The sequence below is a fragment of the Rattus rattus genome, chromosome 1, assembly GCF_011064425.1.
Source record: "Rattus rattus isolate New Zealand chromosome 1, Rrattus_CSIRO_v1, whole genome shotgun sequence".
In the NCBI taxonomy this organism is placed as follows: domain Eukaryota; kingdom Metazoa; phylum Chordata; class Mammalia; order Rodentia; family Muridae; genus Rattus; species Rattus rattus.
This window is the reverse complement of record NC_046154.1, coordinates 4,690,689-4,712,981: the sequence shown is the minus strand read 5'-3', so window position 1 is coordinate 4,712,981 and position 22,293 is coordinate 4,690,689. Positions and strand designations below refer to the sequence as shown.

The following is a 22,293-nucleotide window of genomic DNA, read 5'->3' as shown; positions in this document are numbered from 1 at the left end:
TGGCTCGCAACCATCTGTAATGGGATCTGATGGCCTTTTCTGATGTCTGGATGCAGTTACAGTGTACTTATATATATAATAAATAAATAAATCTTTGAAAAAAAATAACCAGGAACAGTTCCAACCAGGACTAGGCAGTTCCATCAAGACAGAGCTGCCTTGGTAATACAGACACCTGGCATTTCATAGGACTCCAGGTTCAGTTCTTTCCCTCATATCTGGGTGCAACTCAGAGGGCACCCCATGAAAGCCTTATGCAACTCGTGTGAAACATGCATGATTCCTAGTAGGGGAGACTGAGCTGAGGGCTGGCTTATTTGAGGTTCCTAGACCTATACGGAGTGTTTTTGCGGAGAGACTAGGTATTGACTGCACCGGCCAGACCAGGATCTTGGGCCACCTCAGAACAGGTCCCTTATACACTGACGTGGGATACATCTGCTAGTCTGATGTACTACCTGCTAGAAGTCAGGGAGATATGTAAGGATGTTCTTTTGGGTCACCTCTAGCTCTTTGGGGTTCACCCTCAAGTTCTGGCCAGACTGTCTCTCCTGGTGAGATAGGACTAAGGCCTTGTGGTCAACCCTGCAAGAAATTTTTTAAATAGTTTATTTTTAAATTTATTAGCAAGGCATGGCATAGCAGAGCACAGCTTTAATCCCAGGGCATGGAAGACAGAGCCAAAGAAGGAGAATCCCTGAGCTAGAAGCCAGCTTGGTCTACACTGTGCATTCTAGTTCAACGTGTGTGTGTGTGTGTGTGTGTGTGTGTGTGTGTGTGTGTGTGTGTGTGTGTGTGTTTAAAATGAGTAACTTTTATTTGCCTGTAGTAATCATTGTTTTGGCTCAAAACTTCTCACCACACTAACTGATACAGGCTTACTTCTCTTTCTTGGCCTCTCCTGAATTGCTCTATTTGGCCCAAACTAACTTTAGCAATCTTTTTTAATTTTCAAATCTTTCTCTGATTCATCACTTTTTTCTGCCACTCAACTAGACATCACTTCCAAACATGGGTGTTTCCTTCTATAAACGATCTTTGCCTTCATTGTTTGGGATTACAGGTGAGTATTAAGAGTGTGTCTGCGGGGTTGGGGATTTAGCTCAGTGGTAGAGCGCTTGCCTAGGAAGCGCAAGGCCCTGGGTTCGGTCCCCAGCTCTGGAAAAAAAAAAAAAAAAAGAACCAAGAGTGCGTCTGTATGGCAGCCAGTGGAATTAAAGGTGTCTGCTAAGGACTGAGCCATACCCTAACTAGATATAGGTTCAAATATCCTGTAACACTGTCTCAAAAGAAAAGAAATACACATATTAGGGCTGCAGAGGGTTCAGTGGTTAAAAAGCACTTGTGGTTCTTCCAGAGTACCTGGCTTTACTCACATAGCACCACTTAAGGGAGCTTGCAACCATTTGTAATTTTTTTTTTTGGTTCTTTTTTTTTTTTTCCACTGAGCTAAATCCCCAACCCCCCATTTGTAATTTTAGCTCCAAGGGATCTGATGCCTCTGGCTTCTGTGGGTATCTACACTCGTCTGCACACACCTACATAAGAAGACACACAATTAGAAATGTTTTGTATTTATGTGTGTGTGTGGGTATGTGCCACAGTACAGATGCTGCAATCAGAGGACAGCTTGGGGGAGTCAAAGTTCTTCTAGCATGTGGGTCCTGGTGCTTGAACTTGGGTCATTAGGCTTTGTGGCATGCACCATCTTGCTGGCTCCTGGAATATTTTTTTAAAAAGATTTATTCATTTATTATATATAAGTACACTGTAGCTGTCTTCAGACACACCAGCAGAGGGCATCAGATCTCTTTACAGATGGTTGTGAGCCACCATGTGGTTGCTGGGAATTGAACTCAGGACCTCTGGAAGAGCAGTCGGGGCTCTTAACCGCTGAGCCATCTCTCCAGCCCGGAAATTTTTTTTTAAATTTTTTTTTAAAGATTTATTCATTTATTATTTATAAGTACACTGTAGCTGTCTTCAGATACACCAGAAGAGGGCATCAGATCTCTTTACAGATGGTTGTGAGTCACCATGTGGCTGGGAATTGAACTCAGGACCTCTGAAAGAGTAGTTGGGTGCTCTTAACCACTGAGCCATCTCTCCAGCCCCAATTTTTTTTTTTTTTTAATTCCATTCTACCCTGGTCTTTTGGAAGCTGTCACAAGACACTATGAAAGTACTCAAAATACTGAAATGGTCAGCTGTTTCTTTCCTGCAACTCAGCAACCCATGAACTGGCTGGTAGGGAGTACGTCCTGGAGGCAATCCCTAGGCTCTCCCAGTGCAGAAAGATGGAGCCTACTCTTAGGAGTTTGGTACTGGAGTTCAGGAGGTTTCAGTCAAGTCCACCCCAGCTGCAAGTCTACCTCGCCACCCCTTCTTAACTCCTAAGGCCATCAGCTTTGTATAGAGAGCAGGGCAGCCTTTGTCCTGTTAACTATAAGGTTGAAGATGTGTATGGTAAGGTGAGGTCTCTGGTTCTGGCAGGCCGTGCTGGCTACATCTGTCCCCATATGTCCCCAAATCTTGTCCCTTCAGGAATGATGCAGCTGTCTTCAGGGTCTGGGGGCTCTAGGCTGGGACCTCTCTGCATCTTTACCATCACCATGGTTTAGGCGCTCATGCTACCCTGGTGGGTATGTTAGTGCTTCATTTTACACAAGGACGCAGTTCAGAGAAGGGTTATGGCCCAAGCGTTGGCTGCATTTGCATCTTGGGGTTACTATTATGATGATGAAACATCATGACCGAAAGCAATTTGGTGAGGAAGTGTCTTCCTTAAGGTTTTTATTGCTGTGATGAGACATCGTGACCACAGCAATGGTGGTGTGTGGGCAGACATGGTGGCAGGTAGCAGGAAGAGAGAAAGACACTGGGCCTGGCCTGAGCGCGTGAAAACCCAAAGCCCACCCCCCTCCCCCCCAGTAACACAGTTCCTCCGACAAAGCCATACCTACCCCATCCCTAATAAGGACACACCTGAGCCTTTGGGGCCATTCTTACTTAAACCACCACTGGGGTCCAGGAGTTGCCTCACAGACCACAAAAAAACACAGAGCTCAGTCAGACAGGGGTAGTTTATTGAGCACATGTCCCAGGACTAATCAATCAGGGCATGGTCATTGAGTAAAGATCCTATAGGGATTTTAGGCCTAAAATCCACAAACATCTGTGCCAAGTTATTCCACCAATCGGGATTTTGGGATAGGGGATTTCCTTAGGAAAATGTCTTTGGGGGTTGGGGATTTAGCTCAGTGGTAGAGTGCTTGCCTAGCAAGCGCAAGGCCCTGGGTTCGGTCCCCAGCTCTGAAAAAAAGAAAAAAGAGAGAGAGAAAAAAAAGGAAAATGTCTTTGTTGTACACTTATCCAACTCCCATTGGCTGGGGTATTCAACTGTGGCAGGGAACTTGCCTTGTCTAACATTAGTGAGTTAACTTGCCAACCAGGTGTCACCCACATACATGTCTCTTTCTGCCAAGTAGGATGTCAGTTCCCAGGGAGGTCTTGGGAACTTAAGCATTACTCAACCCCTACTCAAAATGGAAGTTTTTTTTTTTTAAAGGTTTTTTTTTTTTTGTCTTCCCTAAGCTCACCTTTTTTTGTTTGTTTGTTTGTTTTTTTTTTTGTTTTTTTTTCGGAGCTGGGGACCCGAACCCAGGGCCTTGTGCTTCCTAGGCAAGCGCTCTACCACTGAGCTAAATCCCCAACCCCAAAATGGAAGTCTTATTCCAAATAATTTCTTGTATTTGTGCAGGTGTTTCTTTTATGCTGGGGCCCAAGCTTACTGTAACTATACAAAGCCGTTCTACTGACTTCCATTGTGATTGGTTTCCAAGGGCACAGAATATGTAATCAACTTGGGCATGAGAAAGTTTCCTATTAAGCCTTAACAACCACAGAAGGGTTTCTTGGGTATACACTTCCACAACACTGTTTATTATTGAAGGAAGTCAAAGAACTCAAGCAGGACAAGAACCTGGAGGTAGGAGCTGATGCAGAGGTCATGCAAGAGTGCTGGTTACTAGTTTGCTCCTCATGGCCTGCTCAGTCTGCTTTGTTTGTTGAGACAAGGTTTTTCTTGTCTTAGACATCACTTTGTAGACCAGGCTGGCTTGGAACTCAGAGATCCACCTGCCTCTGTCTCTAGAGGTCTGGGATTAAAGATGAGTGCCATTTCATTCAGCACCAGCTTCCTTTCTTATAGAACCCAGGGCCAACAGCCCAGGGACGACCTCACCTACAATGGGCTGGGCCCTTCTAAATCAATTGCAAATTAAGAAAATAGTCTACAGATTTGCCTAAAGTCCTAACTTGTAGAGGCATTTTTCTCAGTTGAGGCTCTCTCCTCTTAAATGACTAGTTTTTGTCAAATTGACATAAAACTAGCTAACAAGGCATGTTCCAGAGAGCATAATTATGGCCTCATCTTCTAACTTTTCATCCTTTAAAAGTGGCTTAATTTACCCTGATTAGGGGTCCCACTGCCTTGGGGAGGGAAGGAGGCAAAGGGTCTCTGTGCTTATTCGTTTTCTGAGTTTGACAATGGAAAGAGAAGCCACTGGTCTCCCAGAACTAACTTGCCATGGTAGGCTGACAGACAGGATACTCCCCAGGGCTCAGGGGCCAGCCCTGTTGCAGCAGTCCAGATCAACTAGGGGTGCTTGACCCCTCCATGATGCTTCCAGGACTGAATACTGTCTGGCCTACCACCTGCTCTGTGAATCAATCGCCACTGCTGGAGTCGCTGCTGAGTCTTGGTCATCAATTGTCAATGATCAGTTAGCAAGCCCACTGCTGATACTCAGAGGCAGTCAGGGTTCTGGTGAAGGTTGAAGACTTAAAGTTGACCATCAGTTCTGCCATACATAACTGGTTGGCCAAGCACTGTAATGTCTCTGGTACAGCCCAGTGATTGCCTCTGCTTTGCAGCCCAAACTTGCATCCTCGGAGCAACCTGAGACACCCAAGCACCATGTGTAGCAGAATTTTAGCAGAGCTGTTGTGTCTGGCATGAATTCTAGAGTCACCTAGGCTTTGAACAAGTCTTTTGTAACTAGTCAGTGGGTATTATATGAGGTTTATGGAGTTGCTCTTCCAAAGGACTCAGAAGCTTTGTATAATATAGTCCGGAGACAACTCGGCAAACTGGGAAATATCTTATGGCTGGGAATTGCTTAGGCAATGGTTCCTTATGACCATGAGCCTTTCTCCCTGTGCCCAAGTTTCCTGAGATAATGGACTCTGAGACTCTTATATAGGAATACATGCTTTTATATAGGAATATAGCTTTGGCTAGTTTATCCCGTGTAGAGTAGTCTAAGTTGTGCCACTTGGCGGGGTACCTTTCCTTCAGTTTCATGTGACCGGCTTCTTCATGTGGGGCAGAGGGGGTTGATGATCTCCCTTGCCTGACTCTTTCCCAGAATTCCTCTCTCTCTCTGCTGGACTGCCACCTCCTATTTCCTGCTTCAGGTCATTGACATAGGCTTTTTTTTTTTTTAAAGATTTATTTATTTATTATATATGAGTACACTGTAACTGTCTTCAGATACACCAGGAGAGGGAATCAGGTCTTATTACAGATGGTTGTGAGCCACCATGTGGTCGCTGGGATTTGAACTCAGGACCTCTGGAAGAGCAGTCAGTGCTCTTAACCTCTGAGCCATCTCTCCAGCCCGACATAGGCTTTAAAAAAAAAAAAAAAAATTGACAGACGGTGCTTCCAGGCAGTGAAATCACAAGAATCACAAAGAGATTCTCTATAATTCCTTCTGACTACTCCTAGATCAGACAAGGTTTTGGTATGCACAAATTGACTTGCTAAAAATGCCTTTTGTGTAACAATAGGCTTTGCAATGTGGATTCTGGGTTCATTCCTGCCGAGGTTGATCCCCCTGCTGTTGAGAAACCTAAATTCATCCTGCAGTGTCTCTCTTCAATCTTCCAGTGTGTTGCAACCCAGAACACTGACACTTGGACACATCCATCTTCGCTTTCTGGAGCCTATGCACAGTGTTCACAGACAAATGAAGGGAAGGTGCTGAGTCAAGGACATAGGGTGTGTGTGTGTGTGTGTGTGTGTGTGTGTGTGTGTGTGTGTGTGTGAGAGAGAGAGAGAGAGAGAGAGAGAGAGAGAGAGAGAGAGAGAGAGAGAGAGAGATGTATCTCACCAACATGAGAACAAACTTCAGCATTCTAGGAATGCAGCAGCGAGGCAGGAGTGTGCATGGAGAACTGGAGAAGTCTGGGCCCAAACTAGTATTCAGAACATTCCTACTGGCAGCTTCCAGTTTCAGCACTAGCCAGATAGTCTGGCCAAATTACCAAGCTGTAACGCCTCCCCTCCCCAGGGTCAGGAAGGAGGCTGAGGAGAGGGAAAACCCGTCTTAGAGCCATGTCCTCGAGCATAATGATGGTATTCAAGAACTGAGTGGAAAACTTGGTGCGGAAACACAGGAACTATTTTTATAAGAACCGCTATCCCCAGGGCTTGGGGGCTGTCGCGGGTTTGGAGTGCGGGATACGCCTATGCTCATCAATTGCGCTGTACACAGGGGTCTTCGTGGCTAGAGGGGTAGCGAGGGAGGGCTGAGTGAATCCCCAGGCCCGGTACTTAACTGCTTTAAGGGCAGACAAGAGTGTATTCTGGGCCAGAAAGTGGCCGGTGGTCCTAATTCATGGTGAACTCACGGGTCATATTTTCTCTGGGCCTAGTCTCCCAGACTGGTCCGAGATTTGGGGTCGGAAGCACTGCGGGATCCCCGCAGCCACTTACTAGTTCCTGGAGAGTCGGCCAGACAGTATTAAGTCTCGGGAGCGTCCTGGAGAGATCAAGCAATACTAGCTCAGTTCCCTGAAACAGGAGCTACAACGCCCCCGGAGCTATTGTCCAGTGCGCACGCGTCAGCAACCCTTTGCGCAGTAGCGGGACGCAACTATAGCCATAAATCCGAGACTACCCCGAGACACCTAGGAACTGACAGTAGAGCCCGCCACCAAGCTGCCTAGAGAAGCGCTTCCACCCGCAAACAGCGCACCGGAAGCGGAAGCGAGCCTGGGCCGTCTCTTGAGCGGCCATCTTGGAAGCTGAGCGACCGTAGCAGCGGAGAGGCTGCGGCGGGTGCGGTGGGCTTAGTCCCAGCGCGGGTGCGGCTCACGGCGCGGGCCCCACTCTTCCGCACCCTGCTCCGGCCTTGGCCACAGCGAACTGAACGCGGCAGCGGCCTCAGGGAGAGGTGAGCGCTCGCGGGCTGCGCGGGGCCTTGGGCCGCTCGTTCGCCCCGCCGGAGCCGGCTGCAGCGGCGGGCGGGGACTCGGGGACTCCACACGTCGGGTCCCGTTCGTTACGTCGCCGGCTGTGCCCGGACCCGGAGCGTCCCTTCGCGGACCCGAGGTCGGTTACTGAGTGCGCTTGGGGTACCTGGCTGGGGTTGGTCCGTCGGGCAGATTAGGGATTTATTTGGTTTGCCACGCGGGCAGATTCTCCCACGAAGAGGCCTGTTGGTTGGTGCACTTGAAATACTCCGAGGAGGAACCAGTATCCTGTGAGCTTGTGTTGTGCGGTGGTAGCCGTTGAGTGCCGCCTTTCACCTTGAACAGTTAGAACCTCAGACTACTTAATAAACCCCAACAGGAACGAGTGTGTCCAAAGTTATGCCCTTGAGACTAATATAACAAAACCTTTGGCAGTAAGAGTGGAACTTGGGCCTGGAACAAGACCCTACCCCTTTCGGGGGTCGGGGTGAGTACGGTCGATGCTTACTATTCAACCTTTGCTAACTGCGGACTCTCAGTCAATGACCTCACTTCCTTTTTAGTGTACATCACTTAAGGTGTATGTTTAACCTAAGTCAAGTCCTCCACATTTTATCAGACCCAGGTAGACGACTTGGAAGAGATAAGGTCATAGTCCACTGTAAGCTAACAAGTGCGTAAGAATATACCTTTTTATAAGTAGTGGTACAAGGCTTTACTCATGCCAGGTGTATGTAATGATAATGTAGCTTTAGGAAAAAAAAGAAATTTTAGGATTTTATTTAATTAGAAAGGCCTGTGTATGTTCTTCAGCGAGAGGTCTAGGTCCTAGAACTTGGAGTCATTACTCTGCACATCATGCTGTTACTGTACTCAGTTCAAGTCTCACGCGTGTGTAAGAAAGTGGTGTTGTGGTTGTTTTTGTGAGCCTCTGGCTTCCTCCAGCCTATGAAGTAATCCTGGAGAAGGTAAAACTCCCCGAAAACCCTGGCCTTGGTGCATCATGTACCCTTCTGATCAGTCAGGCCACAGTCTTGTTTCCCACGGTCACCTAACCTGTGTGTCCAAAAGAAAAAAGAACTACCACCTTGGCACCGTGATGAGGGACTGAAAAAAGACTGCTGCCCTGCTAGTGACTGGCTGCTTCCTGTCACCTTCCATCTCCTAGGAGAGTCATGAAAGATATTGTTGTTCTGATTGAGGTAAAGGAGGAGCAGTTAGGGCAACAGAGTAGTGAATCATAAATAAGATTTTACATGCTTAACAGCAAGTTTGAGTCTGGAGATGTAGCCTAGTGATAAAATGCTTGCTTATTCCGTGTAATTTCCAGTGCTGAAAGGAAAAACAGAAGTAAAAGCTGGTCACAGTGTTGGATGCCTTTAATATTAGCACTTGGGAGGCAGAGGCAGGAGGATCTTTGAGTTTGAGGTCAGCCTGGTCTACATAGTGAATTTCAGGACAGCCAGAGCTATGCAGTGAGACCTAGTCGCAAAAAAAAAAAAAAAAAAAAAAAAAAAAAATTTAAAAGCAAAGTATGAGAAAGACTTTCATCCTGTGATTGACTGGGAAAAAAAAATTTTTTTTAAAGACACAGTTTCTGTCTGTAACCCTGGCTTTCCTGGACCTCACTCTGTAGATAAGGCTGGCCTTGAACTCATAATGATCTGCCTCTCTCTGCCTCACAAGTGCCAGGATTAAAGATGTGTGGTTCCATTGCTCTAAACTATTTTTTTCAAGACAAGATCTTCCAAAAAGACAGGAAGATGTATGTATTCCAGGCCATCAGGGTGTATAGCCTAGGATGACTTTGAGCTTATGATCTTCTGCTTCTACCTGCTGGGATTATACCAACCATGCTTTACTTATGTGGTGCCAGAAATTACACCCAGGTCTTCATCATGTCAGGCAAGCACTTAACCAACTGCATCACATTTATACCCTGGCACAACTAACCTCTAGTTTCCTGTGTGTGTCCCTCAACTTTGATTACGCATCCTATCTGGTCACTTAGCTGAATCCAAATATGGTTGTGTTGGAATTACTCAATGAAGTTATTTTTAAATGCTGGAGTGTTAACTTCAGGGGTGAACATAAGAGAAAGAAAAGGCCTGTAGTTCTGCTTGTGGATCACTGGATATTGCTTTGTTTCTTACTAGGTGCTGGGCAAGTTGAGCTCTCTGGCCCACATGGCTTCTGAAGCTAAGAACTTGGGGACAATGCTTTCTGGAAGCATTTCTTGGCCATGCTGGACTGTAACCTTGTTCCTGGTGTGAGCATTCTTGGATGCATCAGGCAAAAGCCCTTGATTCTGCCAGAAAGGTTTTTGTGCACTATACTATTAGACCACGGGGCGCGGTGGTGGGTGGTGGTGGTGATGGGGTGGTGGTGGTGGTGTGGTTGTGAGGTTGTAAAGGACAGGAAAGGAAGAGTTTGACCAGGGGAATCAGAGAGGCCCCTGATGGATGTAGCTCAGAACAGGTAGGGAAGGATGTGGGTGTATTTTCCACCAGTCCTAGTTGGGCTGGGAAGGTTGGATTTGCTAGGTGCTATGAAAACTAGGTCGAGGTGGGTTTATTTATTTTTTTTTAAGGGTTTGGCAGAAAAAAAGCTGTTGCCACTTATCTGCTGTCTTTGGTGGGGAGGGGGTGGATAAAGTTTATGGATGTTAGTGTACAAGGTGAACTGAAGTGGGAAGAGCTTGGAGGGCCTTGTACCTGACAGGAAAGTAATGTGTTCTTGCACTATGGTTACTGGGATTGGAAGGGCGTAAACAAGTCGTGCATGGATTAGGGCTCTTTGAAATATCCCCTCCCCTGTTGAGAGGCCACATGGGCACCTTTGCTGAGACTGCACATGAGGCTTTGTGGTAGTTAACCCTAGCCAAACCCTCCCTCTGTAGGCCCTGAGGGTACAGAGTAAGCACATGCCGAGCCCTGGTTGTCATGAGGTGTCAGTACTGGTAGAGGAGGCAGATACAGCAGTCTGTGGTGATGGCGTCTCCCAAGAAATTAGGCTAAAGGTTGTTAACTATGTATAAGCAGATACTGAAGACAGTGAAAGAACATATGGCTATCTGCTGGGAATAATTCATACAAAGGTAGGTTTATCTAGCGGGGAGCTCAGGTTGGGTGTTACTAGCCGTAATTGATGTTTGCTGGTGTCTAGAGTCGTGGTTAAAAGGATCAGACAGCACTGTGTGAGACAGGTTAGGGATAGGCTGGCCTGGTGATGGTGAGAAGAGGCGCAGTGGAGAAGACTGGGCTTCCAGTGTCAAAAGATAAAGCCATCAATGACTGCACATGTCCAGCTGCTCTGTTAGAGCCAAGCTCATCTATTTTTCAGTTAAATGTAAAATAAATACATTTATTTTTGCAGTGGGAGATGAATGCCAATGCATGTGCACAGAAGTCAGAGAAAAGCTTGTAATCTCAGTTCTCTCCTTCTGCTGATAGATCCTGGGAATTGAATTCAGGTCATCAGACTTGGCAACAGTGTCTTTACCCACTGAACCATCTCACCAGCCCATTATCTTTTTTCTAATTTGTATATCCCCAAGTGGCCCCTTCAGTCATTTTAGACTAGTGATACTCACGCTTTATTTTTAGTTGTAGAATTTTGTGTATGTGTTTCTGTCTTAAATTATGAAGAGAAAAGTAAGAGCTCTTCTGAATCCGTGACAGTGAGACCCCTCGTCCCTCTACCACTGTCTCTTCCCATCTTCTTGAGTAGAGCTGAGGGGTCTGAGTCTGATTCAGTCTTCCCTTTGTCTCTGAGACAGAGTCTCACTATGTAGACTGGGCTGGCCTCAAACTTAGATCTACCTGCCTTTGCCTCCTTTGCTCTATGATTAAAGATGTACACTACCATATCTAGCTGGTTTTTCTCTTTAAAGTTTTTGAGTTGTATTTATTGTTTGGATGCACGTGTGCATGAGTGTGCGTGTCTGTGGACACGTGTGAAGGTCAGAGGACAACTTGCAGCAGTTACTTCCTTTCCTTCCATTCTGTGGGCTCTGGGGAACCCGCTGCTTTCGTCAGTCTTGTCTGGCAAGCACTTGCCCCTGTTTATTGGGATACTGTCAAAGCCCCAGTTCCTTCTCTTTAGCATTTTCAGGGTTTCCCTCCCTGTATGTATTCACTGCTGCCCTATGTTGTGTCCCCTGAGTGACCTTGGTAATAGAAGGCCCTGAGTTCCTTAAGGCTGGGGTCTAAGACTCTTGGGGTTCTGGAAGTTTGGCCTTGCCCCTCTGGCTACTCTTGTCTTTGTCCTTTATTGTATTTAAACTCCTGCTTGACATGTGACCAGTGTAGTCCCCTAAACATGCCTTCCCCTTGTCTAGTCCATGCATCTAGATCTCTGAAGATTTCATTTCTTTAGCTTCACATTGTCTCTTCACATTGTCCCCCGCCGTTGTTACTTGTGACCAATGATAAATGTATAACAGGCTTCCAGGGCCAGAAGGGCCAGTAGTACTCACTGATTTTTCTGCTGTGAAATGTCCATCATGGAGGTGTTGCTGATCAGAGTTAAAGAATATGAATAGTTGCTCATTGGAGCTTATGCAAGCTGGCTTCAGTATGCCTACCCAGGCCCCACTTGGATGAAATGTCCCATGCAAATTCTTGGAGGACTGTAATGTAGCTCATGGTTCTTTCTACCTTGCATCTGTGTTAGGTGCTTGGTATCGAGTTACATAAATGAAAGTGGTGGTGGTGGTAGGGGCATTTAGAAAAGAACTGAGGGAAGGACTTGATGGTGGGTGGGCCGAAGAAAGTGAAGCAGACTATTCTTCTGCTGAAGTTGTTTATAGTAAGGAAATCTTTTGTCTGTTTTGTTCTTTGTAAATAGAGAGGCTCTCTTTTCTCTTTTCTCTTTTCTCTTTTAAATAGATGAGCAGTAACAGCAATAAGAGAGCTCCAACAACTGCGACACAAAGGTTGAAACAGGACTACCTTCGAATTAAGAAAGACCCAGTGCCTTACATCTGTGCGGAGCCCCTCCCTTCAAATATTCTTGAATGGTAAGATTGCACTCCCGCTCACACTGCACTGTAGTCACTCTTTTGCAGGTACTGTAGTGGTCTAGCTGGTGGGCTTGGTCATTTTAGAGACAGTCTGGTAACTCAGTGGTGGATGGATACCTGAGAGCCCTGTCAATACTCTGGGCTTTACAATGAGTGTCATGTCAAGAATGTTATACTCTTTCTTGGCTTAGGCTAGGGCTAAAAGAAATCTTCTACCCTGGGGTAGTACTTACTGTGGGCTTTGGGTATATGAATCTCTCAGATGTTGCTCAGGTACCTTAGGGTTAGGCTGCATTTTGCTTTTTCACATTGGGAATTAGCTGTCTACCCTGGGAACATTAGTGGCAACATTGACACTGATCCTTGACCCTGGCCTAGGCCAAGTGCTCCTAACTCTTGAACTGACAGTGATCAAGCTTGTGGAAAATATTTGGTGCATGGTAGCTCTTTTGGTCCATTAAAAGTGCAAGGTCTGGAGAGATGGCTCAGAGTTAAGAGCACTGGCTGCTCTCCCAGAGGTCCTCAGTTCAATTCCCAGTAATCACATGGTGGCTCACAACCATCTGTAATGGGATCTAGTGCCCTCTTCTGGTGTCTGAAGACAGCTACAGCATACTCATATACATAATAAATAAATCTAGAAAAATTCAAATTAAAAAAAAGTCTATAAAAAAAGTATGAAGTCCTGAGCATGGTGGCACACATTAATCCCAGGACTTGGGAGACAGAGGCAGGTAAGTCTCTGAGTCTCTTGAGTTCAAGGCTAGCCTGGACTACAGAGTAAATTCTAGGAAAGCTGGAGCTACACAAAGAAACCTTGTTAGAAAAAAAACAAAAAGGATAGAGTTAGGAGATTTCATGTTCTCCATGGAAATGGTCATTACCAGCTCTGAGAACGAAATACAAGACTTGACTCAGCAGCATGTCTTACTGGGTGTTAATCTCAGCATTCGGGTGGCAGAGTTAATCTCTTGAGTTCTGGGCCAGCCAATAGTGTGTAGTGAGGTCCTATTTTTTTTTTTTTTTTTTTTTTAAGACATTTCTCTTGCTTTCATGGATTTGATCTTTAAAAAAAAAAATGCTTTAATACTTTTAGAATTTTCCACAGAAAAAAATTTTCCTGAATTAAAAAGAAATGTTTTGCAGTTTGGATGTCATTGACAGAAGAATTGTATAAGGGGCCTCTTCTGTGGCATTAACCCTGTTCCAGAGATAAAAGTTAGATGTGGTCCCTAGGAGATAATTGGCTGATATGGGGACAAGGTTCATTGATGGGTTACTTGTTACCTGGTTTGTGGGAATTTTTTTTTTTTTTTAAACTACCTACCTACCTAACCCTAACCCTAACCCTACCTACGTAATGTATGTGAGTATGCTGTAGCTGTCTTCAGAAACACCAGAAGGGGACATCAGACCCCATTACAGATGGTTGTGAGCCACCATGTGGTTGCTGGGAATTGAACTGAGGACCTCTGGAAGAGCAGTCGATTTGATTATGTGCTAGGAAGGACTTGCTTGATTTAAATTAAATCAATCTTTTTATTGCATTTTACTGTGTTTATGGGGTGGGTACATAGGTGCCAACACATATGTGGAGAGGTCAGAGGCCAGTTGGGGAGTCAGTTCTCTCCTCCTACTTTATAGAATCCTGGGAATCAAACTAAGGTTACCAGATTGGCAGCATGTGCCTTTACCCACTAGTCCATCTCACCAACTCTTACTTAAGATGTGCTAGGACGAAAAGACCAAAAAAGCAACAAAGGTATGTGGGGTGAAGTTCATAGGAGTGCAGATAGCTCCCCAAAACTAAGCTTGGACAGCACATGTGCTGTGTCACTGAAGAAGCTCATTAGGTATTTACTGCTGCCCAGGTTTGTGACTTTGGTTATCCACTCCAGCCTCTTTGTTCCCAGAAATAATGAATCTGAAACTGAACTATATTTGGATAAATGCCTAGGCCAGCAGTCCTGGTTATGTTCTCTAATTAGCTCATATCTCAGTAATCCAGTTTATTCTAGCCTAAGTTTTTCTTTTTCTTTTTCTTTTTCTTTTCTTTCTTTCTTTTTTTTTTTTTCTTTTCTTTTCTTTTTTTCGGAGCTGGGGACCGAACTCGGCCTTGCGCTTGCTAGGCAAGCGCTCTACCACTGAGCTAAATCCCCAACCCCCTAAGTTTTTCTGCTTAGGTTAGATTCTTCTCAGGTTTATGTATCAGTCTCCTCCAGTGTTGGAGCGAATCTACCTTGCCTGGCTCTTTTCCAGAATTTCCCACTCTGCGGGACTCTTCTGTCTCAATTCATTGGCCATAGCCTTTTTTTTTTTTTTTTTATTGACTGGTGATGCTTCCACACAGCATATAAAGATTCTCTCTATATGGGTTCTGTTTGAGTGGCCATTAGTGTCTGCCACCCACCAAAACACCAAACTCCTAGGAGCGATTCAGCATGAGCTGAATTGTCCTCTTTTTATTAGGGTTATGGGCATTGCCCCCAAACTGCACTGTCAGGCCTTTTGTGAGAATTCTGTAGTTTTAGAGACTTTATGGTACACAAATCAAGTAATTTGCTTCTCTCTCTCTGTTAGGCATTATGTTGTCCGAGGCCCTGAGATGACTCCTTATGAAGGTTAGTGGAAATCTGAATTGTTCCTTTCAATGTAAATGACAGTCTTTCTATTTTGGTTTTGTAGTAAAATTATATTTACTTGAATCTCATCTTAGTAATTCTCTTAAGTCCTAGAAATGTTTGCTCATTTTGGTTTTGTTAGACTGTAACCATCTGCATTTCCCCAGCCTCTTATGTTGGTTAGAAGTGAAGAAAGATTTTTTTTTTAATGGGTATGGGTGGGTATTTGCTGTGCACCATGTATGTGTACCTGGGGCCCACAGAAGAGAGGTCAGGTTTCTGGAGCTCTAGGTGATTGTGATCACCTAGATGTTGCTGGGAATTGAACCTGGGTCCTTTTGCAAGAACAGAGTTCTCTTAATTACTGAGCTATCTCTCCAGCCCAGAGAAAAATGGATTGGAATAAATAGTAAGACATCCTTCTGTTTCTAAAGTCAAACAAAGTGGAGAAAAAGTTCTGCTAGATACATTTTAATGTCAGGATAGTCTCTGAGCTAAAGGGAAGCATGTGAAGCTTAGGGGGAGTCCTAAGGGTCTTTATAGGCCCTCTCAGGGTCTCACCTCTCTACTGCCTACTACTGTTGATTTGGTGGCCTGATCCTCAGGTTACCAAATACCACTAGGGTCCTCAGGGATTTTTGACAAGTCAGGCCTTGAAACTGTCAGTCAATAGATTTCTAGAGTCCTATAGCAAGATTGACATCTCTAGGCGAGCCCAGGGCAGAGCACTGACCAGATGGGTAGTGCCTCTGCTTCCAGGGTCAGATGGCAAAAGCAGCAGGCCTTCACCTAGTGGGAATCTTGTGGAACACTGAGATCTGGGTCTGTGAGGCTCTGGGTTCCATTCTCAGCACAAACAAAAAGGAAAGAGAACTATTGCCTGGAACATTTGGTTGAGCGCTTGGGTGGTTGAGAATAAAAAGGGAAAACTCTTTCAGGTTAGTTTGTCTTATACTTCTTTAACGGGTTCTTCTTTGGTCCAAGAACCCAAGTTTTGGGGTAATTTGTTCTGGAGAATGAGTCTGTGGGCTATGGTGGAGATATGTGTGTATGCATGCCATGACGATGATGCTACACCAGAACTCGCCTGTGCCCCATAGCAGTAGGGTGTGGGTGAAGTGAGGGAGGCATACAATTGTGCGTCCCGAGGAGTCCTTGGAATTGCTTTTGGTCAGTCTCTTAAGAGACAGATGGGCTTCCGAATAGTTGGTAAAATATAACACTGGGTGTGTTTGATATGCACGCATCTGTAGAAATGAGTCGTAGCTATCTAGTGGGGTACTGTGGGTACTGCCATGAGTTTTGAAGTTACTTGGGGTTTTGTTTTTAATTTTTAAATGTATTTCTGTATGTGTGCATGCACATACATAAATATATGCATGTGGCACCGTTTGTATGCAGGAGCTTATAGAAGTCAGTAGAGGTGTTGGATTCTCTTAAGGAGAGTTATAGACAGTTTTGAATAGCTATATGGGGACTTGTAGCCAAACTCAGGTCCTTTGCAAAAGCAGTTGGTACTGCTGAACCATCTCGCCAGCCTGCTTTTAAATTTTAAACTAAATAGCATTTAAACACTATGTGACAAGATCTCTTGTAGCACCAGACTGACCAAGGTTTTCTGATGTGGGGATGGGCTGGAGAGGGTAGCTCTGAAGGTTGTATGAGCAGAAAGCCTTGGAGATTGCCAGATCTTGCCTACTCAACCCTGGCCTATTATCTGATCTTTAACTCTAGTGTCTTAGCTGTCAATGCTGGACCCCCTACTCATCTTTTTATCCTCTTCTGTATTGTCTGTGGGTATTGTCCCTTAGGCTGCCAGTTTACTGAACCTCTTTTCTGCATCTCTTCAGTTGTCCCTGCTCAGTGGTTCTAACCTTTGGTAGGTGAAGAGCTTTGTTCAGTCTTCAGTTCCTTGTCCTCTGGTGTTGCTGTTGATGACTGCTTTTCTGATGTGTTCTCTCTCCTTGGCTTTTGAGCTGTCCCTCCTTGCCTTCCTAGGGGCTCCTCTGCAGCTCCACATTTTTGTCCTGAGCTCTATGGCAGTCCTATATCTAGTGCTCTTGGACATACCCATCCCAAGAATACAAAATTGACTTCCTTTGGAAAATTTGCTAAAAATTTACTAATTGTGGGTTTGATGCGATCCTACTCATGTTTTAGGAATGTTAAAGGCTCACTCTAAACTTTACACGAAAGGACAAAGGACCTAAAGTAGATTCCAAACATTTTTTTTGAAAGGCATCTATGGTTCTGTGCTCTCTGGGTTTCTGTTGCTAGACTTGGGCCATGGTTATGCTTGCGGCCCATCCCTCATAGACTTCTTTGTGCTCTTCTTGGCTAGGCTTGTAGAGGGCCTTCTGCTGACCTTTGTCCCAACGTAAGAATTGCGCTTCTATTTCGGGGGGACGGGTCTGTCTTGCTGTGATCATTTGGTAAAAATATTCTTCATGCTTTGAAGGTGAGGCCTTTGGCTACTCATAAACACCTGTGTCTTAATTTAGGGATACACCTCAGTGGTAGACTTCTTGCTAGCATGTGCAAAAGACCCTAGGTCTAATCACAAGCATAACCTATCAATAAGTAATGTGTGTTTATATACAAAGAGTAAGATTTCAGTGTGGGTGGGGTACACGTGTGTGTTGGTGTGCTCACTTGGTGAGGAAGCTTGAGGAGTGTGTCAATGGTCTCTGTTCCATTTGAAGCAGGGTCTTCCTGAACCTGGAATTCTAATTTTTTCTGCTAGACTAGTAGCCAACAAGCCCCAGCAATCTTCATTGCTGGAGTTGAAGGCATACACAGAACCATACTACCTTGTTCTGTGGGTTCTAGAATGCAAACTCTAATCTTCTTAATGCTTGCATAACTGGTTCTAAAGTTCTGATTCATCTCTTCAGCCCTCATTTATGTTCTGTAAGTAGTTGTCTGAGTCCAGTGGCATCTTGTTTTCTTACCTAATTTGCACTATGTTATGTGTTGTGTAGGTTTCACCAGGCTCCTGCCTGACATCTATTCTTATGGTCCTTTTCTTTGAAATGCAAGTGGGTGCTTCTTATTTTTCATCCCCGCAGACAAATGCTGGTGCTCGGAATGCATTTGCTAGGAACCAAATGAAGTAGTGGAGGAGGCAGGGATTTGTAGCAAGTTGTCTTCCGATGACTCAGTTCTCAGAAAGGGAGGAACATGAAGATTAGGGTTGTTTTATAGCTTTAGTGGAACAAGTGGTAATTAAAGACTCCTTGGGTATAGGTATAAAAGATGGAGAGTCAGATACTGGGGGACAGGCTGAAGTGTTGGACGGGAGCGTAAGCCCTGGAGAGTAATAAAGACAGTAGTTGGCTGAGCCTGTGAGCCAGCATAGGGAGAGGGTCGTGGGAGACCCCACGGGCTTGGGATGCCAGCTAGAAACTGGGTAAGGTTGGTGGGAGTTGAAGCAGTTGCACTGGATGTTGACGAGGCTTACTGACAAGGATGTTTTACTTTTCTTTCGGCGTAGGTGGCTATTATCATGGAAAACTAATTTTTCCCAGAGAATTTCCATTTAAGCCTCCTAGTATTTACATGATAACCCCCAATGGAAGATTTAAGTGCAACACAAGGTAAGCTTCGTGGTGATGCCATGCTTTGAGCTGTTTGTGCTCATGGGAAATGTGCATTCTCGCTTACAAAATCCCTTTCTTCCAGGCTGTGTCTCTCCATCACAGATTTCCATCCAGATACATGGAATCCAGCGTGGTCCGTCTCCACCATTCTAACAGGGCTCCTGAGCTTTATGGTGGAGAAAGGCCCCACCCTGGGGAGCATAGAGACATCGGACTTCACGGTGAGGTGTGGCAGCGCCTCGCCCGGGGCCTTGTGGCACCGTGGCCTCCAACCTTTCATCCTGGGCTGATTGTGTCCTGAGACATGAGACAGTTTCCTCTTGAGCAGGTGGAGGCTCTGTTGGTCTTCACCTCCACCCACCATTTCCCTGTTCCTGGCCACACTGTAGACATTCTGCTGTGGCTGCCTCAGGCTGTGGCTCTTGGCCTCACATCCATCTCTGTCTCCAACTCAGCTTGTGCTTCTTGCTAAGCATCACTGATACTCCTGTACTCCTCAGGGGACTTTGTAAGGCTTGATGAGGGGACACAACACGTTTCCTGCTTGTTTTATTTCTCTAATGTTTAGATAGGAATCATGCTTAATGTTTATTGATAACAAAAAATAAGCCTTCATAAGACTAATTTTTGAGAAAAAGAAGCATTTTAGGTGCTTTCTATAATATTGACTACACGAGTCTGTTTTAAGATTTTGTTTTGCTTTGCTGTTAGGATCTCATTTTTAGCATAGGATGTCAGAACAGGCTGGTGTTGAATCTGTAGTGATTCTCGTACCTCAGCCTCCTACGTGCTGGGATTGCAGGTGTACACCACCACATCCAGCTCTTTGATGATGACGACGATGATGATGGTGATGACGATGGTTGAAGTAAAGTCAGTGGATAATGCTGGCGCACACCTGCCTTTAATCTCAGCGCCCAGGAGACAGAGTGGGGGGTGGGGGTGGGGGGTCTCTGAGTTTGTCCATGGCCTAGTCTACAGAGTCTGGACAGCCAGGACTGTACAGACAAAATCTGTCTCAAACAAAACAAAAGTAATTTTCTAGCTGATAATTCCCTTCTCTTTCTTCCTAGAAAAAACAGCTGGCAGCACAGAGTCTAGTGTTTAATTTAAAAGATAAAGTCTTCTGTGAATTATTTCCTGAAGTTGTGGAGGTAAGAAAGCAAAAGTTGGAACTTAGTTTTGTCTTCCTTTATAAAAACACTTTCAGATCTGATTTTTTCCAAAGAGAAACTGTTTCTGTGCCTATTGCTGTGTTCCTCTAGGTGTCGTAGAAGGATTGCAGGCCCCCCTGGTTGCTGTAGGACATAGAGGGGTCTGTGCTGGGCAACCTCCAGATGTACACACTGTTGGGTGACAGAGCTAGCTCTTCTCCAGGACCCTACAGTGCGGGAACGACAGGGTCTCGGGATGGGGGGACTCTGAGCAACATACACAAATGTTAGGGACTCAGTTTGTCCCCACAAAGGTATGAAGCTTGCTGATCAGTGACCATACCTCAGGGGATCCACCATCAGTGGCCAGGAGATACATCAGTTGCCTCCTACAAGGGCTGGGCATGTACTGTGTCACAAGTGTCCCCTGGTCTGTCCTTGATGGCTCATTGTTACTCACCATTGCTGCACTTGGCTCAGGCAAAGAATAGTGATTTTGAAGCCTTGCTTGGTTTCTTTTCCTGTAAAATGGGATGAATTCATTCAGATTAGGATCTCATGCAGAGGAATGGAGAACTGTGTTCTGGGTGGTAGATCTGAGCTTATAAAAACTTGAGTTCTGCTCCCAAATGAACAGGTTAAGACAACTGAGGGTTTTTGTGTTTTTCTCTCAGGAAATTAAACAGAAACAGAAAGCACAAGATGAACTAAGTAACAGGCCCCAGAATCTTCCTTTGCCAGACGTGGTTCCTGATGGGGAGATGCACCGTGGCCAGAATGGGATCCAGCTCCTCAACGGGCATGCACCTGCTGCCGGCCCAAACCTCGCTGGGCTCCCACAGGCTAACAGGCATCACGGACTCCTGGGCGGCGCTTTGGCGAACTTGTTTGTTATAGTTGGGTTTGCGGCCTTTGCCTACACGGTCAAATATGTGCTGAGAAGCATAGCACAGGAGTGAGGTTCACAAGCCACAACCTGCAGTTGCTGCTGAGGGACACAGGGGCCAGAGCTTGATGCAGGCGAGACGGACATGCTGCTGAGCACAGGGTGGCCTGCCGGACTCCTGGGCTTCACTTTTTAAAAACCTTAAACAGAAAGCAAAAACCAAAATGTGATCTGGAGGAGATTGGAGGTTGACATGGACAGTGCCACTCACGCTTTGGTTTTACTGCTTATCTCCTGTGTTGTCTTTTGAACCTGTTTAGTAAACCTGTTTTGTTTGTTTTGTTTTGTTTTGTTTTTCATTTTATTAGATTTGGTCACTTAAAAATATAAAACGTTAATGCCTATCAAATACTCTGTGTGTGTTCTTAGTGGAGGAGCTGAAGGCCTCCTGGTGGGGCCAGTGCTATAAACCTCCAGTGGGGCCAGGTGGGCTGGCTGGTAGTGGCTTTAGGTGGGAGGGTCTAGGAGAGGACTGATTTGGCCTCGATAAAACTGCTTATGAGTGAGAGAAAGGACCACACAAAGTGCTAGTTCTGTTTTCTGTTAAGGTAGAAGAATCTGCTTGCTCTCTAACCACAGTGGCTGAGGACTGCAGTGACGGCTTGGTTGGCTCAGGTATTGCTGTCAACCTCTCTGTTCTTTCAGCTCCTTTGAGTGGTAGAGAAGTAGGACCCCTTGGTGCCTCTAGCCTTTTCTCTGGATTCCTTCTGTCTAGTTGGCCAGAAGCCAACCTCCTATGTTGGCAGACAGTGGACTGGGCCTGTGTGTTTTGCTGCTTCTCCAGGTTTTCATTCATCTTAAGGCAGGCTGCACCTTCCTTTCCAGGTGGCCGGCCCATGTTAGATGCTGATCTCTATGGATCATGGAAAGGGAAACGGCCCAGGAAACACAGCAGGTTTGAGTCAGCTGGCACGCTTTCAGCTTTCAGTCGCTTGCCTCTCTCACGGTCGTCTCCTTGGCATTTCGCTTAGTGTATCTGCAGGAGTTTGGGAAGGCTGATGCCTGTACGGCACCAGGTGGAGGCAGTGACATCCATGTTGGGCGTCAGTCATCACCAGGGGCTCCAAAAAGGCTTTAACCAGCCTCCTCTCAGGGATCAATGGTAACGCTGAAGTGCACTCATGTGATAACCGTTAGCTCTGTAATTTATAACTAGTATATACCTTGTAGCCCTCTCCTGAAAAGTCTTTAGTTATACCTTTGTTCTTAATTCCATGATGTCTGTGTTAACGTCCCTTCCGTGGTAGGGTCATTCCCCTGGGTCTTGCCTGGCTTGAGGGGAGGTTATGTTGCTGATGCCAAAAGGTGGATTGAGAACCCCTGGCTGGGCCTGCACAGCCTTCAGCTAAGGGCTGAGAGGTGTCTATGCGTGGCATGGTCATAGTAGGCGGGGCCCTACAGAGATGTGCTTCCTTCCCTGATCCCAGAGTGCTCCACTGCACTTATGTAACTTTAATCTCAGTTCCAAATTCTTGTTTCCTGAAGTTCTCCTAAGACAACATTATCATACACACCCCATCCCCCCACCCGCCCGCCCACCCCCGCACTCCTGCACTCCCCCCAGAGCTGAGGACCAAACCCAGGGCTGTGTGCTTGTTAGGCAAGCCCTCTTCCACGGAGCTAAATTCCCCAACCCAAGACAGAACATCATCAAATTTAGTTCTCTGAAATCTCAGCTTCCACCCCCACC

The 22,293-nt window shown here is 45.7% G+C and overlaps 2 protein-coding genes across 6 annotated transcripts in view; both read left to right on the top strand.

Moving 5' to 3' along the window:
- Nucleotides 1-22,293, top strand: part of LOC116891772 (ubiquitin-conjugating enzyme E2 R2) — a 618,378-nt gene that overhangs the window by 276,894 nt on the left and 319,191 nt on the right. The gene's annotated exons all lie outside the window — the stretch shown is intronic.
- Ube2j2 (ubiquitin conjugating enzyme E2 J2) lies at nucleotides 7,059-20,952 on the top strand. 5 transcript variants are annotated; one of them, XM_032892854.1, is made up of 8 exons: nucleotides 7,059-7,241; nucleotides 9,417-9,579; nucleotides 12,150-12,280; nucleotides 14,864-14,904; nucleotides 18,398-18,500; nucleotides 18,586-18,724; nucleotides 19,577-19,657; nucleotides 20,332-20,952. In XM_032892854.1, the coding sequence occupies exons 2-8, from the start codon at nucleotides 9,544-9,546 to the stop codon at nucleotides 20,614-20,616; spliced, it is 816 nt and encodes a 271-aa protein (XP_032748745.1). In that variant the 5' UTR covers nucleotides 7,059-7,241; nucleotides 9,417-9,543; the 3' UTR covers nucleotides 20,617-20,952. The 5 variants fall into 5 exon arrangements, with proteins under 5 accessions (XP_032748745.1, XP_032748738.1, XP_032748763.1 ...); XM_032892847.1 differs by having other exon boundaries at nucleotides 7,059-7,399; XM_032892872.1 differs by lacking the exon at nucleotides 9,417-9,579.